Source organism: Chamaea fasciata, unplaced genomic scaffold (genome assembly GCF_029207755.1).
Source record: "Chamaea fasciata isolate MVZ Bird 193981 ecotype frontalis unplaced genomic scaffold, bChaFas1.0.hap1 SCAF_5, whole genome shotgun sequence".
NCBI classification, from domain to species: domain Eukaryota; kingdom Metazoa; phylum Chordata; class Aves; order Passeriformes; family Sylviidae; genus Chamaea; species Chamaea fasciata.
Window position 1 is genome coordinate 35,498,855 of NW_027094090.1, and position 20,328 is coordinate 35,519,182.

Genomic DNA, 20,328 nt, shown 5'->3' on the forward strand with positions numbered 1-20,328 from the left:
ACAAGAGATGCCTGCATACATTTTGGTAAACATTACAGCATTACTGCTATGCCTGATTTACACCAGTGTAAAAGGGATTTGAATAAGGCTCCTTTATTCAAATGTTCCACTGAAAGAAAAGCATAGCCACCTCCAATATCTTAATTTCTCAGGCCTGAGGCACAGAAGGTACTGAAACGTAGGACCATGCTGCCAGCTATATGGAATACTTCTATGCTCTAAGAATACCTGTGAGATTTTAAATTTTTCTACCCCACAACAGAAAGAAATAAAAATCTCTGAAGAAACAAAATGAAATTAGTATAATCCCCCAAATAGCCCAGACAACAGCACTCATCTGTGCATCCCAGACATGACGATATTTTCACTTAATACTACATCATGTTTACATGATAAGATCTCTGTAGAAGAAATTGCATCTTACTCTTCCCAGAATTAAGGAGAGTGAAGATATGACCTTTTTTTTGCCTATGTAAGTGTTTTAACCATTGGACTCTAGTAGGATGTTATCTTATCATTATCTCTATGACCACAGAACTCCAGCCTGAAAAATGTTCCTGAAAAGAGAAAAAAAAATCTAAAACTCTAGTTCCATGAATCAGTATTTCTTTGTTAAAAGAAAAAAATCCCCAAAATCCCCAAAAACCATATCAAACACACCAACTACACAAACAAAAACCCCCAAACCCCCAAAAAACCCAAATTCACATTTAATTTTAAAGTTCTTAACCTACTTAGGTTTTTTTTCCACTTCCCTTTCACACTTTTTCTAATTTCATTTTAGCCTCTAAGTTTGTTGCAGTGGAAACTTAAGGAATTATATAATTTTATGGTGTTTCTAACTCGGAACATGAATCACTTATTATTCTGAAATATGTCCTATAATACTATTAGGTTATGGCCTTAGCTTCTTGTTTTGTTGTGATGAATTCTGAAATCGTACCTGTCCTGACTGATCGAAAACTGCTGCTCTCCAATCCTGCAGCCTGAGTTATGATAGAGAGGTTATACAGGTGGCCTGCTGTAAGTCCTGAAAAAGTGTAGGAGGTCAGAGAACCTTCCTGGTGAATCTCATGAACTGGTACATGATTGTCCAGTAACAGCAGCCTGTAATGATCCACATGTCCAGAGCCAGAAGACCATGAAACGTGGATAGTGTCTGTCTTGACACTGACCCGAATATTTTTCACAGGAGATGGCACTGTTGGTATAAAAAGAACACATGCTTAAGGCCTAATGCTTATCTTCACGATACCAGCAATTTTGAATAGATTTAGTCTTGGAATATGTTGGTTTTCTTTAGGGTTACTGAAAACTCAATCCAAATACACAATAAAAATGAGACTCTATTCTTAGCAAACAATTCTCTATGTCAGTCAGAGATTCATATTTTGTTTCTACTTCTAATCAATAGATACTTACAAATATATATATATATATATATCCATGTACAAGAATTATACCCATTTGCTAATTTCAAAATGCAGAAGTGCAGAATACAGTAAGTGGTTTTACTTAGATGAACTACAGGAAAAGAAGTCCTACCAGTGGATCCACTTATGTGAAGTTCGGGGGTAGTCTTATTTCCAGCAACGGCACTGAGCACAATATTGTATTTATTCCCAGGAATGAGACTGGAAAATGTCTTTTCTGTTTTTGAAATTCTTCCTGGTACGGAGACTTCTTGTATCTTTTTATTATCACGATCAAATAATACTAGGTTATACACGTCCACCTTTCCTGAAGAAGGGTCCCATTGAACCTGCAAGCTTGTGAGTGTAGTTTTTTCCTTATTAATTTCCAAACGAGATGGTGGCAAGGGATCTGCAGTTAGGAAAAAAAACCCCAAAACAGAAAACATAAACCATTTCTTGCTTTGGGATTGTCTCAAATTTTACACAGCAGCACAAAAAATCTTCCAAAACTCTCTCTTTATCATCATCATGCTGCCAATACTTTGCAATAAGATTTTTCTTTCCATTTATAAACACTGTGCACTGAAGCCGGTCTACAACAGAGTCTTGCAGAATCCAAAAATATTACTTTTATATATTTGTACACACCCACTCACACAGACATACATATACACAGACAAAACACTTCCACTGTGAATGCATATTGCAAGCTTAGAAATTTGCTGATAGTAAAACTGTAACAACTTAAATAAGAAACAGCAAACATGTAAACCCAACAAATTATATTCAGTGCCTCAGTGTAATGTACCTTTATAGGTGGCAGCAACAGCTTTCACTTCCTAGCACTCACCCTGAACATTTTATCAGTTATGGGCATGAGCATTTACACAATTTTAAGGGCAATGATCTTTTGTTTTTAGTATTAGCTTCAATGACTTCAAACAGATTCTGATAGAATATGCTTCTGCTCTGTTGTAGTACTGTACATACAAATTTTAAAAAACCCCAAACAGTACATTGGATATACCTTAAGGAACCAATATTGGGATTACTTTTCTGAAATTCTCAACATTCATTACATTGTTTATTAAGAAGGTCTCCAGTAACACCACCTGTGAAATAAGATACACTCGAAAGGAAAGGCAAACTGACCAAACCTAAAGAGTCTGGTTGCTTTTATTCTCCGGGTGTATTTTGTCACTCACAAGACTTCATGCAAACCACACAGAATGTATTACATGTTGATGTACTAAGGTATTGACATTTATGTCTTCCAATTAGGTTAAGCAAATGCTTATTAAGGAGGTATCATGAAACAACCCAAAACAGTGAAATCAAGCCTTCATTAAGTCGGGACACTAAATTTTCCCAACAATTTAGGAATAAATTTGCCTACTACAAGAGTACACTCTGTGCTACTCTTTCCTAGCATCAGACCAGGAGTGTAAGGTGCATCCAGGCTGAGAATTGTGGTCTCTGTATGAACAGCACCTCAAACACAGAAGAACAAGACTATTTTTCCAATATAGTCATTGCTGCTTGGTTCCCTGAACAAAGGAGATGAAAAAGTGTCAATCACATAATTAAAAAATGCAATGTAAAGGCTGAAAGTTGATGAAGTTGAGCCTACTCCCCACCTACAAATACATAAGTAGGAGGGCCTTAGGAGCCTTAAAACTGCATTTTCTTCAAATTCTGGGTGGTGTGGAAGGTTTAATCACTTCCTACAAAGCTCTGCTGAGAACAGAACAGTGCCAAGTTTTGGTGGTATACTTTGCCAACCAAATACATTAGGAATGTCAAGGAAGCATCTCCTTCCTTGGAAACATCCAAAAACTGACGGACACGGTCCTGGGCAACCAGATCCGGGTGGCCCTGCTTGAGCAGGGGCCTTGGACCAGATGAACTTCAGACGTCCCTTCCAACCTCAACCTTTCTGTGACTGGAAAATACTGTGTCCTTTTGGACCCATGTCACTGTTTAAATTCAAATTCTTCTTCCGGACGACAGAGATGCTAGTGCTCTTCAGAAAAAGAGATGAAAAATAAACAAATTGATTAACAAAATCCATCAGTAAAATTAACTATCTTTCTTGACCACTTTCTTAAAGGCCAAACTAAGTCTGCTTAAATCTTAAAAAGAAAAAAGTAATATTAAAAATCAATTCAAAGACCAAGCACATCAAACTTCAGACCAAATAGTTAAAACTTCAGCCAGTTACAGCATCTGAAACAGGAGGTTTTAATGAAAAGTGTCAGGAAATCTTAACAATAGGCTTGACTACCAGCTCCACCTATAATATGTACTAAGTCACTAAAGACTATTATGTTGGCAACAGTGAATAGCGGGGGTATAATCTTGTTCCTTGAAGGCAATTGTTCTAATCCAAAAGGTCAGACTTTGGAAGTCAGAAATAAATTCCAGCACTATGTATGGTCAGATGCACAGCCAGCTGAAAAAGTTTTAATTTGACTGACATTGAGAGAACAGTCATGATCACTGTCAAAAAGTTTAACCCTCTTTCTGACTAAGTTAGGATAAGGTTGACTGTTCTTTAGCCCTGCAAAAGTAATTACCATTGTCATCTGTATTATTTGTCAAATTTGACAAAAGAAGATATCTACACTTTTAGAAGCACTTATACTGTCCTGGGTAATCTGTCTTCTAAGGTGCATGAGCAAAGAAGAAAGTTGCGTGCCTAGAAGGTGAAGTTCAGAAATTCAGACTTTATCTAATCTATCTGGTCCAGAAAACAAAACACTCAGTGCTTTGTACATCCGGCAGAACAAAGGAACAATGAGACTGGGAAGTGCCTGGGCTGAAAGAGCCCTGGATGGAAACAAACACTTAAAAAACCATTTACATTGTTACACAAGTCACTGTTGGCTACGACACAACACTGATACATCACAGAAATAAAATATTTTCATCAAGATATTTTTATACCATTTGACATTACATTAATTAATGTCCCCTGGTCTACAAAGGCATCTTCCAGAAGACTTAATGGTCTTTGAATTATATTGCAACTCCATTTTCGCTATAGGGGAAGAGGCTATGCTTTGTGTGCACAGCTGCTGCAGATCCAATTTACAGACATGGCTACATCAAACTCCAGTGACATGACTCCCAGATACGGCCTGTAAGCACAGAAACACACCTGCCTTATGCAGGGTGAAAAAAAACCCACCAAAACAACTGGGAGATATGAGCCCGGGACTTAGTAACTGGGAATTCCTGCCAGTCTCAGTCATCTTCCTACCATATTATCCATTTTTTTCCTAGCTTTCCCTGTCCATAAAACAGCAACCGACTTCCAAAGGACTCTTCTGAAGGCTAAGTAAAGAGGGTTGATTCCACTGTCTTTACTAAGTACAAATATCCATTTCTTTGGGATGATACACAACTTAGAGAATCTTTAAAACATGGTTATTTCTCCTCTTCTTGTACTCTGCCTTTGAAATGATGATCATAACCATTACATGATTACAGATGATAGGATTATACAGCCTATAGTTAGAGTCATGTCACATGTTGTTGCTACAGATGGCTAATAAATCAAATTTGTCCCAAACAATTTGAAATTTACAGGAGTGAACACATGGCCAGGGTATGCTTCTGGCATTTAGAGAGTGACAATGAATAAACACTCTCAACAGTCTGTGTCTTAGAAGATAAAATTCTACCTTTTTTTCATTCAAATCTTTAATGGATTTTCTAACAAAAATTTATATACCTGTTAGTTCCCTCTGTACAGGAGGCCTGGATTAGGCAGTAACATAATATAGCACTGCAATATTTTTGTAGACAATGATTTTGAAAATGGCATTTATAAGTCTGTTTTCGAAGACATAGTTGAAAGTGGGGTAACTGCCAAATTATTTTTCATGGCTCTCTGGACCAGTATCTCAAATCTGACCTTCAATTCAGAATTGAAATTTATATTTTTAACTTTAATTTAGGACCTATTAATATAGTACTATTCTTAACTAGACCTAGCCATTAATTGAAATACAGTTATACTGGTGCACAGACATTTAGAGATTTAAGAACTTAAAATGTAACTTACTTGAAATTAGGAAAGACAAAATCCTACCATCTTTTGCCATACATCACTTCTTAATCACAGAAATAATTTTACTGAGAAAACAAAGAATATAACATGAATTGACTGACAGATGCCTATCCCAGCTTTACAATGGCAGCAGTATGCCGACTAGTTGTATGGTTTTATGTGCTGTTTCATGTATATACATTTATTTAGAAAAACACTAACAAATTGTAAACATTAATAGGAAGCAAATATGCAGACTTGTGCCTACTAACACCTGTAATCTCAGTTTTGCAGTGGAAAATTTATCTGTAGTTCAGAGCTGATAAACGGTGCTATCAGCTTTTTCTTTCTTTCCTATTCTACCAAAATAGCACAAATGTCCCCACTGTGTGTGTTTCCATGTCTATGCATACATGGCTTATGAAGTGCATATGTGACTATATTTTCCATCATTTTGGACGACCTGTTTTACTTCTGCTCTACAGGATTAAATAAATGCTTGCTGTTTGAAATTGACAACCCACAGATCAAAACTTCTTGAGTAAAGAGAGTCACTTTAGAGGACTAGTGTGGATTCTTGTCCCACTATTTCACACATTATTAGACTTTAAAATCTATGTATCCACAAGTCAAATAGAAGCTGCTTCTCTACAAAAAGATTCACAAGGGTGAATCTGATGTTACTGGATAGTTTATGGAATCTTGGAGAGCTGCCCAACTATTCTGTTGGAATATCAAACTTGCAAACAACACAGACCATGATTTTAATGTGACATTATATATGCTTAAAAGGCCAATATGGTCCTCTCCAAGCTTTTACATTACCACTGCAACTGTGGCATGCATTATTCATTGCTTTCACTGTGAGTCCCTGGTCAGAAACGATCACACCCAAAATTTAACCAAATGTTTTGGATTTTATGTGCTTAGCTACTCAAGTACTTTGTATAAGAAACTTGATGAAAAGTAGACTCAGAACTGGCACACAAAAATTTTTACAGGATTGATTATGGGCTAAAAGCTAGTTTCTGAACTAGGTATATAAACAAACCTGCAACTTTCTCGCACTTTCTCATGTGCATTTATTGTATCAAGATGATACAGATGTTCAAACATCATTCTGCAAAAATAAAACACATGAGATGGGATTCCTTTCACTTCAACCAACTACACTTCAGCTTCCTGGTCTAACCTAGCCTCCTCTGAAAGCCAGTGGAGAAAACACCTTCAATGGACAGCTTAGCCCATCTTCCTAAGAAAAAGAGCTCAGGAAGGGAGCATTCACTGAGTACCAAGGTCGCACATGGTGGTTTTAGATGGCCCATGACAGCTCAGTTCCACTAGCATTGAAATTGGTGGAAATTTTGTTCATAATATGGCTGAAAAGACTGCTTATACCTCCATATTCACAGGACAATTTCCAGGAATGCATACCTATGGATACTCAGGCTCAGTAGATAGTAAACTGAAACTACTGTCATCAAGCTACAAAGGAAACGGTGAAAAAGAGCTTCCACGAAACTCGTTTGAAATGCTGCCCCTGGTGGAAACATAAGAGGAACAATCCTCCCTCATTCTGCATTGAAAAGCTTAGTATGGACAATACAACAGGGGTTGTTCACAGGCATAATTTTAAAAAATTCTTAAGAAAAAAAAAAAGGCAAATTTTGGACTAATCATGTATTTTGAACACCATCAAGCAATTCAACTCAAGGAAAGCAAGTAACCACAAAGCAATCTGAGTAGCTCTCTGCAGGAAACATTCATGGCTCCCCTATTCTCAATTCATGCTTTTGACTGATGATCTGCTATTCAATATCCAAATGTAAACATCACTTCAACTATGGTATACCAACTTTAAGTATTTCAACTTCAACTTTAATCAGACTTTTCACTTTGCTGTCAGCTACATGATGATTCTAATGATCAGCTGCTTCCAATCACTTTCAACTTACAGCCTTGAAAAATCTATTTAGTGATAAAAAGTAATAAATGGCATATACAAGCTTCTGTGTTAATGGTTATGCATTAATCAAATTGTGCTCTAAAGTGGTATCTTCTCTACTTCGATGCAAGTGTTCAATTATAGAACTTTACTATACAGAAATGATGGTGACTTATACCTGTCTCTCTGATAATGGTTGATCTGTTCTTTGAATTTTCACATTACAAGTCATCAATACCAATATTAAAAACAATCAGCATGATGAGCAACAAATTTAAATCACTGTCTGCAAAGAAACTATTACTCATTTTTACCAACTGACACGACTTGTGCTTAGTGTATAGCTATGACTCCAGCAGACTTGTCAATGGATTTTTTAAAACTTGAGTTACCACAGCAAATTAATGGAAAGTTTTTAGTGCATTTGTATGGTTAATGCAGGAAAAAGGCCCTGACAGAAAGCGACACCTCTGAACAGGTAACTGCAAATTATTTGGCTGCTATAATCTTCAATACTAATATTAAGTACCTCTCTAAAATGAATAACCTAGGAGCAAATCAGAGAGGCATTTAATGATGGACTTTATTTAAGACATCTCTGTTTGGGGTCTTGAACTACTGCCTTTAAGAGCCTGAACAATATTACATTTTATCATCTTCAAAAAAGCACCAATACAGGTAGAAAGAGGCCAGCTGTGCCACTGCAGCTGCTGTCATTCAATGCTGTCCATTGCTTCACAGATGAATTGTTCACATGCCCACCCAAACACGAATACAGAAAGGGAGCTTTCCTTGGCAGCCCTCTGTCAGGCTGCTGGACCATTTTTACAGCCAGTCACAGATATGTCACTGTAAGAGCTCTGCACACAACCAGAAATCATAACACCTCACTGGTGATATCCAAGGAAAACATATAAGGAAGTTTCAGCCTTACTTTCTGACTTTAAGACTCTGGTTAAACAGAAAAAAAGTATGGAAATGGGCTGAAATAGTAAGTCATCCTTAAAGAAGATTTACCTACTAGGAAATACACTGTATTTTAAACACAGTAAATAAACTGTCAATTGAGGAACTATGACAACAGTATGTTTGCAAGAGCACAAAGGATGTTATGGGCTACTACTACAAAAACAGTTTTCTGACTTAATATCTTCACAGCACCTTCTTCTTTCAAGTTCGCTGGGTTAACCTTCGGCAGTAGTTACTTCTGGCGGTGGGCTAAAGAGAACTCAAGCGCAGGGCTGCTATGTTCAGCAAACACTGCCCGCTTGCAGATGCTGTAAACGCAACGCTCTTCTCCTCTTGGAGCCGGCCGAAGCAAGGGGAGGAAAAGGAAAAGCCCGGCGTCCCTTCCCGCGCACCTGCCGTGCCCGCGCCCGTACCTGTCTGCAGGGAGATGTTGAGAGGCTCGCCGCCGGCGAGCGGTTCGATGCGCAGGTGGTACCAGGTCCCGGCCTGCAGGCCCCGCAAGGTGCAGCCGTAGGTGCCGTTGCCCGCGGGGGCGGGCTGGCAGCCGGCCGCCTCCCCGTCCTCGGAGCGCCCGCTCAGGCTGAAGTTGCAGGCGCGGCCCGCGGCGCTCCAGCGCAGCCGAACGCTCTGCCCGGCGACGCTCCGCTCCGTCAGGTTGGCGCTGCATCCCGCCTCCTGCCCCGGCGCGGCCTGCGGAGAGCGGAGACAGCTCTGAGGGACCCGCCAGTACCCCCGGGCTCAGCCCCCAGCCCCGTCCCCGCGCTGTGCCGGTGCGGGGCGAACCTGCCCGTGTCTCCCAGGCTCGCCCGCGACCTGTGACGGGCGACCCTACACCGCCCCCTCCTCCCGGCCGCTCACCTTGGTCAGGGCCAGCGCCGTCCACAGGGCGAATCCCGCTCCATAGCTCAGCATCGCCGAGAGTTTTTAACCCCAAAAACCCTCGCGGGGAGGGGAAAACGGGGAGGGACGGCGGGGCTGGGGGATCCGAACAAGCGAAGTGGCGGCGGCGGGCCCCGGGGGCCCCCGCTCCCCGCCGGGCTCCGAGCCCTGTGCCGGGCCGCCCGCCTGCTGCATGCGCTCGGGGCTGCCCCGGCCGCCGAGCCGCCTCCCTGACACCGGCGTGGGGTGGGGGGGCTGCCCGCCCGCGGCTGAGGAGGAGCGGAGGAGGCGGGGGAGGCGGCCGCTGCTTCCCACGCTGCCATTCTGACCCGGGCTGACTCCCCCGGAGCCCTTCCCGCCGACTTCCGCAATCAAGAGGCGATTTCCTCGCGTCTCGCTGCGGGGGGCGAAGCTCGGCGACTCGGGACCTGCCGCCCACCGGGCAGGCGAGTGGCCCCGGGGTGCCGCCCCTCTCTCCTTAAGGATCCCACCTTCCTCTCAGCTCCTCTCCCACCCCACTTCCCTCCCTTCCTCGCTGCTTCTCCCTCATGTCTGTTTTCCCCTGTGTCTTGTCTTCCCAAGCGTTCCCTCCAGCGGGCGGCGCCCTTCAGCGGAGCCGCTGTTGGAGGCCGGCCCTCTTGTCTCACGCTGCCTGCACCACTTGGCGCTGCCTTGCCTTGTCTCATGGTTGCATCGCCTCACAATGTCTTCTTGCCTCTGCCCCACCTCGCAGCTGCCTTGTCTCATGCTGGTCTTGCCTCATTCCCACCTTGCCTCTTGCCTGCCTTTACCTCACGGCCGCCTTGCCTCCCGTGCTCCTTCTCCTCGTGCCTGCCACTCCTCTCGGCCACCTCGCCTCATGCTTGCTTCGCTCCGTGGCCACCTCAGCTCGCGTGCCTGCTCTCCTCACACCTGCCACCCTGAACAGCCATCCCACCACCTCCTGGCTCACCCTCCTCTTGGCCTCAGCTATCAGGAACCCACCACTCCAGTTCCCGCGTCCCGAACGCTGATGCTTTTAAGGGTTAACCGTAGATCACCAAAGCCTCCATTCTCTCCCTGGCCATGTGGCACTGCAGCCAGAGGCCTTGCATCCAGGAGAGTCCAGCAGCGCCTAACACTGAGCTCTTGCCTGCAGCAGCAGAGTCCGTCTGTGAGTGGCGGAGTCATCTCCGTTTTGTGTCAACTTGTGTCCTTGAAACAATTTCTTCCCACATCCCCTGAATAACTCCCAAGCTAAAATTACACACACCATGGAAAGCAAGAAAGTCTCCCTGTTTTCAGACTGCACCAATAAAGCTGTGTGCAGCTCTGAGTTGGCTACTGCCAAAATGAAAACTTTCCTTTTCTGTCATGCATTCCCGTTTCCTTCTTGTTAAAATTTCAGCCTCTGAAAACTTGCACATAAGTGTGTACATGGGGAGACAGAGAAGAACTGAAGACAGAAGCATTTTTTACCTTCAGATATTCAAATACACAATAGCAGCCATGGAGTGAATTTGAGAGTGCACAAAAGAGAAGGAACTGGACATTTACTTTCTTCAATCAGAATGGCATTTTTCTGTATCTTTCTGTACTGCATTACGCGTGTGGGATTTTAACTTTTAAAAGCAGTACCTCAAGCAAATTCATCACCATCTTTGTATCACTTTTGCCCTCTTTGAGGGAGAAAAAGGTTCTAGGTTTACAAACATTAGTCTGCCTTTTAGGGGAGCTGCCGTTCTAGTATTTTTCTGGGCATCAGACTGTCAAACAAGATACAAATATCTGAAAAACCTTAGCTCTCCTTCTTCTGTTCTGAAATCAAAAGTCTGAGCACTCAAGGGTGTTACCTGCACCTACAGTAAACTTCATCTGTCCCAGTGGAGTTCCATGACTAGGAACATGGCACTGAAAGTGTGCTGTACTTGGCCAAGCTGAGGATCGTTAATAACTTTATGATCATTGCCTTAAGTGACAATATACATCTGTGTTGGTTATTATGCCATTCTCAAGCCCATCACAGAAGATCTCCCTAGGAAAAGACGTTTTACATACTTAAGACAGAAGGAGGAACCAAACCCCAAAGAGCTAGCACAGGGATAATCATACCATTGATGGGAAACACAAGGTGTATTTCTTAGACCTAAATTGTGACTAAAATGACATAGGTGTCTTGTAATCATTCAAGGTGAGAGTTTTACAGTGTGATTTCTTCTTTAGGTGATTGTACTTTTGGGGCTTAACAGCATAAACCACACCAATACTTTTCCAGCACTGGAGAAGTGCAAATCTGAAGGCTTATTGGGAATGTTTGGATTACTTCAAAACCTCTCTGAAAATTAAAACATTCAGGGTAACCTGCCTTTTCCTGAAAAGCAGCTCACATTATTCTAAGGATTTTTGGAAACATCCATGACCTGAACTTGCAGGGAAGATATAATTAGGATATTTAGATGTAAGTTGTTTAAGTAGATGTAATAAGTAAAAGAAAAAGAAACATAATTAACACTGCAAACATAAAATTCAAGAAAAAAGTGGAGCCTACCACAAGTAAAACTTAAAGACTTTTGGAAATAAATACCTGTTTGTCTCTTCTAGCTAGTGTAAGATAATTTGTGGACAAAAATTGTATTACTGCAACTCAGGAGTGCTCATAATTCAGAAGTTCCTACTTTATTACTCTTATTCTTGCTATCATAAAATCTTTACTTTTTTGTATTAGTGGAAAAGTACTGGTTTATTCCAGGTTTTGAGACTTCCTTCTGTTTGTTATCCAGCAAAAGTTGCTACACAGGTAAAGTCTGACACAGAGGCCTATGCCAGCACTGGAATAAAACATGAGGGGTCCATCACTCACTGGTAGCAATATATTTATATAGAAAGGCCGACATAATGCAACTAACTACTTCCAGACTGGTATTGAATAAATGGGCTTTTAGTAAATCAGAAGTCACACAGCCTTTAACACTTACTGACCTGTGTGGCAAGCCAAGAAACTAATTAAACTGAAAAAAGAACTGGAAGTGAGTTTTGGGAGTTGCCGGACGTGTCTCTAATAGCAGGCTCCAAGGTCCCTTTCAGACACTTTCCCAAGGTTTCCTGACTTTTTTTTTTTTTTTTTTTTTTTTTTTTTTAACACCAACCTCTCTGTCTCTCTAATCAAGAGGAAATGGGCTTTGCATAGCTTTTGTCATGGATTCAAAGTGCAAGCTGCAGTTTTACTTGAAATCTAAGGCAGCTCTAAACCAAACATTTTTCTCAATTGAAATGTCACTATTGTCCCCCCTAAAATGGCTATATGCACGGCCAAATAACAACATGGCTTTACTTCTGCAAACAAGAGACCTCAGCCTGGGCAAATATAGTTCATAGAAGGTATTGTCTTCCTCACAACAATACTCAGCACTTAGTCTGTGTGTTTTCAAAGTATTGTGTTAAATCCAGTTAATCCATTAGACATCCCTGAAGTTTGACAAAAAATATTATTAACTCCATTCTAAAGACTGGGAAACAGAGATAGAGGTGAAAGATTTTAAGTTTGTGTGTCTAAATTGACATATCTAGATTCAAATGTACAGAGCCAGTTGGAGGTCACAAGAGAAAGCCATTACTGATTTTTTTTCATAGATATGCTTAGACAGGTTATCATCAGAATTCTGGCTAGAACGTTTTGACCTAAGCAGCTTGCTCAGTGAAAATGATGTGATTCAGGAGGTGAAGTGGGGTAGAAACACAAGTGGCAGTAGTTTCTGTTAAAATGGTGCCATTTCTCTTGCTTTGGCAAGATTATGTAGTAGTAGTAGTACTGGAGGCAGCTTGAGTAATACCTGATTTTATAGGACATTTCCATTTGGAAGGAACAAGTATTCTGTGCAGGAGGTAAGCAAATGAACAGAGGGCATGAGGAAATAAGCTCAGCCTGCATGCACCAAGCCAGAAAGATCATATTTAAAAAGAACTGCATCAGTTATGGAATGGGGTGCAGTGCATCCATCCTTGGCTCAGTCCCTTCCCCTCGTCATCATCAGAACGACAGTGCTGGGGTCCATAAACCATCAAGTTTATGGACCCTGACACTCTGTCCACAGCCTTCCCAAACATAAAACACATTTCTTAGTCTTATCTGCTTCAACACACAGTAGTAACTGAAACATGTTTGCCTGCCCCAATACATTGAGTGCAGTGTAATCTCCTGGAAGATAAGCCACAGGGAATTTAGGGATTTTCAGTTCTAAACCACTATGTGATAATAGTGATACAGTGACCAATATTGTCCTGCATGCTTTAGTTCTAGCTGCCCATACACATTTTGCCAGTGGTGATTCCAGATTTGCTGTCAGATTACTGAACTAAGTCTTGCAGAAAAGGAAGACTGGAAACTGATTTGGAGCAAATGGCCTGCCATGTGCTCCTTCTACAGCTGGGGCTGGCAGCCCCATTCACCTCCTCTGCCAGGGCAGTTTGTGGTTGGACAGAGCAGAGACCAAGGAGTGTCTGTGTGTTTCCACTCTCCCTGTCAGCCAGTAGATAAGCTGACCATGGCCAAGGCCAGGGTTCCTTTTGAGGCCAGTTAAAGCATTTGGATTTCTATTGCTTTGGTCTGTAAACAATGTATGTAATTATCTGTAAATAAGGTCATTGCATACTTTAATTCTTAGCATGTAATTAGAGCTGGACCCTCACATCATGCAACAAACAATACCAGAGCCTGAGTCACTGAGAGCAGATACCCAGGCTCCTGTGGGTCCTGCCACATCCAGGAGCTTTCCATTGCTTACATATCCTAATTTCCCTTGAACTTTTCACAATGCAACATGTGCACCAGGATTGGGCTATATAGAAGAGGCAGAATTTTTCTGCAGCTATTCTTCTGGCAAAGGACACTGTCAACACGAACATCCAAACAAAGCATACCACCAAAATAAGAACAAAGCTTAGTCCTGTTGCTAGGTGTTTTCAGGTTTTGGTTTGTTGATTTTTTAAGCCCACAAAACACCCACTTGTAATAGCTATCAGGCTCCACAGAGTGGAGCAGGCTTAGTAAAAATCAGTAATTCTTCTGTCTTACCTCTTCTGTTGTGCTGGAGTATTGAAGAGTGGTCGCTGGAATCCAGGCTTTCTCTGTTACTGCAGATTTCAAGTCAAAGTAGAATTTTTCAGTGGGATTTTTACTGAAGTGTTCAGTCACATTTCTGATGAACATCTCTGTGCTACTCTTCAACACATTTTCAGGCCTAGAAGTAACAGCATTTGGAGAGGGGGATGTAGTTCTAGTACTCCACACAGAAGTGTCTGCATCTTGGACATCTAAGACAAACGAAGGAAAATTATTAAAATCAGCTCTACATTTTTATAAACAATGCATTATATTCAATAAACGTGGCTGATATAACTTCCAAGTAGTTTAAGTGCATCTGTCAGTTCTATAGGTTTTTTTTGTTTTCAGTGCAAATGTGGTTTTGCATCAATACCAAAGCCTGCAAAACACAAACAGAAAAAGAATTCAAGTTCCTGAACACATATCATTCATTTTAAATATAGTCTGTCGGTGATTCTGAAGAGAAAAGAAAGGTTGTACTTTGTCATTAGGAGCACAGTGTTTTTCATTTGCAACTTTTCCACTTGCTTGTATCTATCAAATGGCACACAGTATCAGCTTTATATTGTGAACTCTCTCCCCTCCTTTCTAAGTGGATAGGCTAAATTCTCATCTGCCTTTTGTTGGTGTAAGTTTAAAACATGGCTTTGTTCAGTATAATTTTTTAAGATGATTTTTTCAAGATAATTTTTTTCTCAACATACTTGTTAAAGACAAGTTCCTTGTGCCCACATGAATGTTTCCCTTGCTTTCTAAAATCAGCCTTCCCAAGGCTCACCTAATGATCTATCACTTAACTGAAGTATCTGTAAATATGACAGTGGATTCGCTTTTTTAGTCACGTACCTTTCAGAGAAAGCCAAAGTTGCAATTAGAGCTCAGGAAAGATTTTACTACACATTTTTCCTCCACATTTTTATGGCTCTTCCTCCCCATTGGTATGTATTTAATATCCTTTCTTTGTGGCAGTAAGGCCAGGGTTCAAGCTGTGGTGGCCTCTACATCTGGGAGCATCACATTTCAACTAAACTATTGGAATTACTCACTGGCCTCTTCTCACAAAAAGCTGCCCTGCCATTGCTGTAATACAGCTAGTGTGTATTGGCTCAATGCCCAAGACACTTTGTCTGTCCTTGAACTGGGGTCTCCAGCATGACAGAACCTTGTTTAGCTGCTGAGCCACTGGGCTGGTTGCCATTTATAACAATTTTAGCTCACAAATCCTTTAAAAACAAAGTAGTGACTGGGTTAATTTGCAGCAGAAGCTTTCAAATGCAATTACTTGGTGTGCAATTATGATGTCTTAGCTGGGCAATGTGTGATTACCTCTTACCCAAAGAAGTAGTGGGTGAGCTTCCACAAAATCAACATTATCAGGTTTCTCTGTATATGTGTAAATATGTATGTTAACATATTAATGTAAAGAAATTTCCAGCACTCTGATTTGCACAAAAAAAGTGAGATTGTAAACCCTAGCAGGAGACACTTCCATGCAAGTGTTTGCTGTGTTTGACAGCAGAGTATGTTCACCTGGTACATGGTTCTGGAACTTTTTGAAAAGTAGTGGTTTACTGTAATGGGTTTGTATCCTGAGAAGATGTTTTCCTTCCTTTTATCTAACTGTGCTTCTCTGGAAATAAAACAGAAAACTTGCAAGCCTCCATTAAATTAAAAAAAAAATGTTGATCAAATATTTTTCCAAATCAAGGCAGTGAAAACAATACTACAGATCTAATTCTTCTCTCTTACACTTGGGCAAAGGTTTCATAGAAACCTCAGGTCTTGTCCAACCCTGCACAATCATCTTCATGCTGCTGCCTTTGCAGAACTCCCTGTAGAGAGTCTGCTGTGGTCCCATGCCACACACCTTCATGGTTCCCACCAGAAGGACAGGAACCTTGTGCTCAAGCTGTCATCAGCTGCTGCAACAAACACATTAGCTGACACAAGTCTGGACTTAGTCTAGACTCCATGTCAGTCATTGTTTCTGGAGATCTCCTATTAGTTAGGGGTCTCTGAAAGTCTATGGTAGGCAACTAGAAATGCTAGCCCCAAGGACTTGGAAAGAGTTTATGCCTCTATATCTCTCTCATGAGTTCAGCAGGAAGTAGAACTTACTAATAGAAAGACAGCAAAAAAAGGGTATATCTGCAGTCAGCAATTGCCTAGGAAAAAAGGCCATACAGTTGGGTTCCTAAATATACGTTTACACACCCAATGTGAAAACACATTAAAAAAAAAAACTTAGCTTAATTTACAGACAAGTAGCAGTGATTCCAGCAGGAAGGTGTTTGGATTCCAGTGCCATTGTGCTTTTCGAAAGCTGCTCCTCCATAAAAAGGAAGCTGGTGCTGCCAGTGACATTTATGGGAATAAATGGCATTCTTGGTGCAGGAGCTGAGGGGAGAGCTCAACTGTCCTGGAAGCAAAACACTTGCTCCTCAGAAAAGTTCCACCATCCCACAGAGGTCCCATGAAGAAGAATATGGTCACTGTATGACCCAACCTTTCTTGTTAAGCTTTGGGCTATTCTGGGTTTCCAGCTGAAGCATCTTTCCAAGAAAATACTGGTTACAGTCTGTTACCTATAACCTATGGATGGAAGTTACTTGTGTATAGCACTATGCCATACTGGAACTTCAGATCTATGTACCAGTATTTTCCATATATCCTACAGTGGACTAAATAATGGGGTTCATATTTGTCACCCACTGTAAGAAAGTCAGAATCCATGTTTATATTCTAAGTAAAACCACTATTGTGATCCTAGCGTACGGACCCTCATAACCCTTCTTCAGTAGCAGGCACTTGAAAAAAAAACCTGCATCTTATAAGGTCCATGTAGCAGATTTCTACACAACTTGAGTTCCAAATTTTTTAACCAGAAAAAACTCACCTCCTCTCTGGACATTAGTGAAGTACCCAGAAATCTCAACAGTGGTATTTTTAAGATGTGTTTAGCATTGTTCCAGCATCATCTTTGGAAATCAGTCAGAAAACTGTTCTTGGGAACAGAACACCAGCACTGACACTGATGTTGATCACTAGTGACTGCATGATATACAGTGTGTGAACCTAATATTATGATAATCAGTAACACACTCAGGAGAAATGATAATGTTCTGACTAAGTGCATATTTCATCCGCGGGGTGTACTGCAAACCATATCCATCTGCACAGCAACAGGCTGCTCACAAGGAAGGGACTTCCATACGTTTGCATGTATGAATAGGAAAAGTGGTTAATTATCAAGAACTGAGAACTCTACAGTGGTTCTTTCAGCCTTAGCTGAGCTGGCACAGTGCAGCTTTCTGAAATAGCTCACATTGTACTGATCTGCCTACTCTTTTAGAGCAGTTTCAGAAAACTAAGGGTGAACTGCTAGTGAAACATAATTGAATCAGATATGTAGTGTATAAGATACAAAATACTCCATAAAACTGCATTTAACTCACTGCAAGACTTGAAATAAGAAGGGGTTGCTTTAAGATCTCTTTATGTGCAGGACAAAATGAATAACCTTTTAAGCTAACTACTTGTAAGTAAAATAACCATAATTCAGATTTCTGTTGTATGTAGGAGTATTGACAGAAGAACAAAATCCATGAAGTGTCCTTTCCTTCCCATTCAATGTGATTTTTAAAACCTGCAAAATCTGTGCTGTTTGAAAAATTTTACCTGCTTTATCTGAATGTTGTAGAAGTTAGTATCTCATTCATATCTTATGTCAGAGAGGTCGAATGTCTCCGAACTCCAGTCTAACCTGAGCTGCTCTTTTACTTGCTTGTTTTTGAAATGCTGATTTAGCCACTGAAAGGTCCTTTCAGCATCAGTGGTAGCAGAACATCCATACAAGTATGATGATAACACCACTGCCGTACCAGCCCTATTTCTGACACTATGGGTAGTTCCAGCTCACCCTGAAGTGGATTTTTGGTCACTGGATGGGCATCCAGACTCCATTAACTCTATGGACTACACATCTACTGAAAAGAGCTCAGATACTCAGGAATTACAGAGACACCTAGGTCTTGGTTCAGTTGCCTAAACCTAGTGGTCTGAACTGCCTTAGAGCATCTGAGGCATCTGCTCAGGGCTCTCATAACATTTATGGGAGAGCTATGTCTTTCTGGGCTGGCAGCAAGAGATCAAGTGGAATATCCTGGAGCACCTCAAATGGCAAAAAGCACCTTGTCATAAGTGAAATAATCCCTTCCTTCAGACACCTACATTTAGACACCTAGAAGTTCAAACCCACTCCAGCTTCTCTATGAAGGTCCATACAAAATAAAGGGAGAGAATGTAATAATGAAAAATAGCAGTATAGTTGTTTGGAATTGATGTCTTTGTTAGCAGTAGCAGAAGATGAAATCATAAAGCAGGGTTTGCCTGATTGCTCTGGGAAGCTGTGCCTATTGTTCTATTTTTTCCATATGAAAGTAGCTGAGGTGGTTTTGTTCTATATTCTTTGTGCTGTGACTCATTGAGACTTTGAAAATTTACAAAACCCAAAGATCTAGGCTACACTGCAGATTTCTCCCTTTCTTTTTAGAAAGTGTAAACCCACATTTATCTTTGAGGTTCTATCAGTATGCTATTGGACTGTGTACACAAGGTCTTGTAATTATGTTCAAGGATCTGGCATTGATGCCTCTCTTTGTCCAGGTGGAGACCAGCAAAAGTGGTCAGCCATGTATTTCTTGGACGAAAGAAAGAAGATTCAAGTAATTTTTAATATTTCATGGCTTCAGATAGATGTTAGCAAACTCTTATACTTACAAAACCCTTTAAGAAAACTTGGAGAGATTAAAATGAATTTCAGTGAATATATTTTAGGAAAAATGTTTCGGTCAACTTAAAGGTGGAATAAAAATATTGTTTATCACTGTTCTAATTTATCCTGAAGAAATTTGTAAAAGTTACACAAAAAATTACAACCAGTGGTGAACTTATGGATGGATTATTGCAGTATCTACAAACACTAAAGGTGTGGAAAGCTTAAAACCTAAAGATATTTCATTTACATTATTTCAAAAATAGGCAAGAGTTGCTGCCTTTTCTCTGCTTCTGCCACCTTTCTTTGGTGCTTTTCCACCTTCCCAAGAGTCCCAAGAAGATGCATTTGTCTTCTCTTCCCATGTTCTCCAGTTGCTACTACTGCTCCAGTGGTTTAGAGCATGCTTGGAGTGTGCACTGCTCTGGTCTCTTCTGCACTCCATCTCAGCCATGGAAGGATCAGCAGTGGGATGTGAACTTAATTAGCTGAAGTTCTGATTATGAAGCAGCTAAACTGAAAGGGGGATAAGGGGGAAGAGAGAAGTTCATGTGAAAGAAATGACCCTGGACAAGAACCAAGGGTAGAAAAGGGGAAAAGAACAGCATGAACGTCAGATGGCACATCAGACTTCAGCTCATACCTGGTATCTGGTATTTTGTCTATTTCAGGCTGGAAAAAAAACAAAAGAGATAGATGTTCCAGTTGTTATTTGAATTCCTTGTCCAACATGTTTTACATCTTTGTAGATCCCACTATGGTTCTTCAGTGCTTGGCACACAGCTGTAAGTAAATCCTCCACAAAGTCAGCTACTCTCTTTGAATGTCTCAAAATCCACACCTTTAGGGTTGTCTCTACCATGTATGATATGATAGAAGAGAAATGCAATGAAGAGCATCATATTACAAAACAGTTCATGTCACCTTTTTCATCTGGACTGCTCTACAGCCTGTGTGACAGTCGCCAGAGCTCAGTGCATATCTGCGGCATACAGCTTGGCCTTTTGTCTTCTCATTTGAAGTAATTCTCTACTTAGTGAATAATTTTTGATCAGCACTGGTGTTGAGGTTTGCTGGTAATATTCAAGGTGCCACATAGCATTGCATCTCCTCTTAACTGGATATTTTATTGAAATTAACATACCCAGAACAAAAGAAGCTTGTAAGAATTGCTTATGCAGCTCAGGAGTGACATTAGTGTTAGCGTGTCAG

General features: G+C 40.9%; 1 protein-coding gene across 2 annotated transcripts in view; it reads right to left on the reverse strand.

Annotated features, from left to right (window-relative positions):
• Window positions 1-20,328, reverse strand: part of PTPRB (protein tyrosine phosphatase receptor type B) — a 65,590-nt gene that overhangs the window by 40,940 nt on the left and 4,322 nt on the right. The window contains exons 3-6 of one of the 2 annotated variants that reach the window (XM_066183242.1): window positions 14,313-14,551; window positions 8,797-9,073; window positions 1,546-1,824; window positions 944-1,201 (exon numbers count right to left, since the gene is read on the reverse strand). In XM_066183242.1, the coding sequence (XP_066039339.1) occupies window positions 944-1,201; window positions 1,546-1,824; window positions 8,797-9,073; window positions 14,313-14,551 (1,053 nt within the window). Of the gene's footprint in view, window positions 1-943; window positions 1,202-1,545; window positions 1,825-8,796; window positions 9,074-9,241; window positions 9,490-14,312; window positions 14,552-20,328 lie in introns of those variants that run through there. The other variant, XM_066183243.1, reaches the window with a different exon arrangement.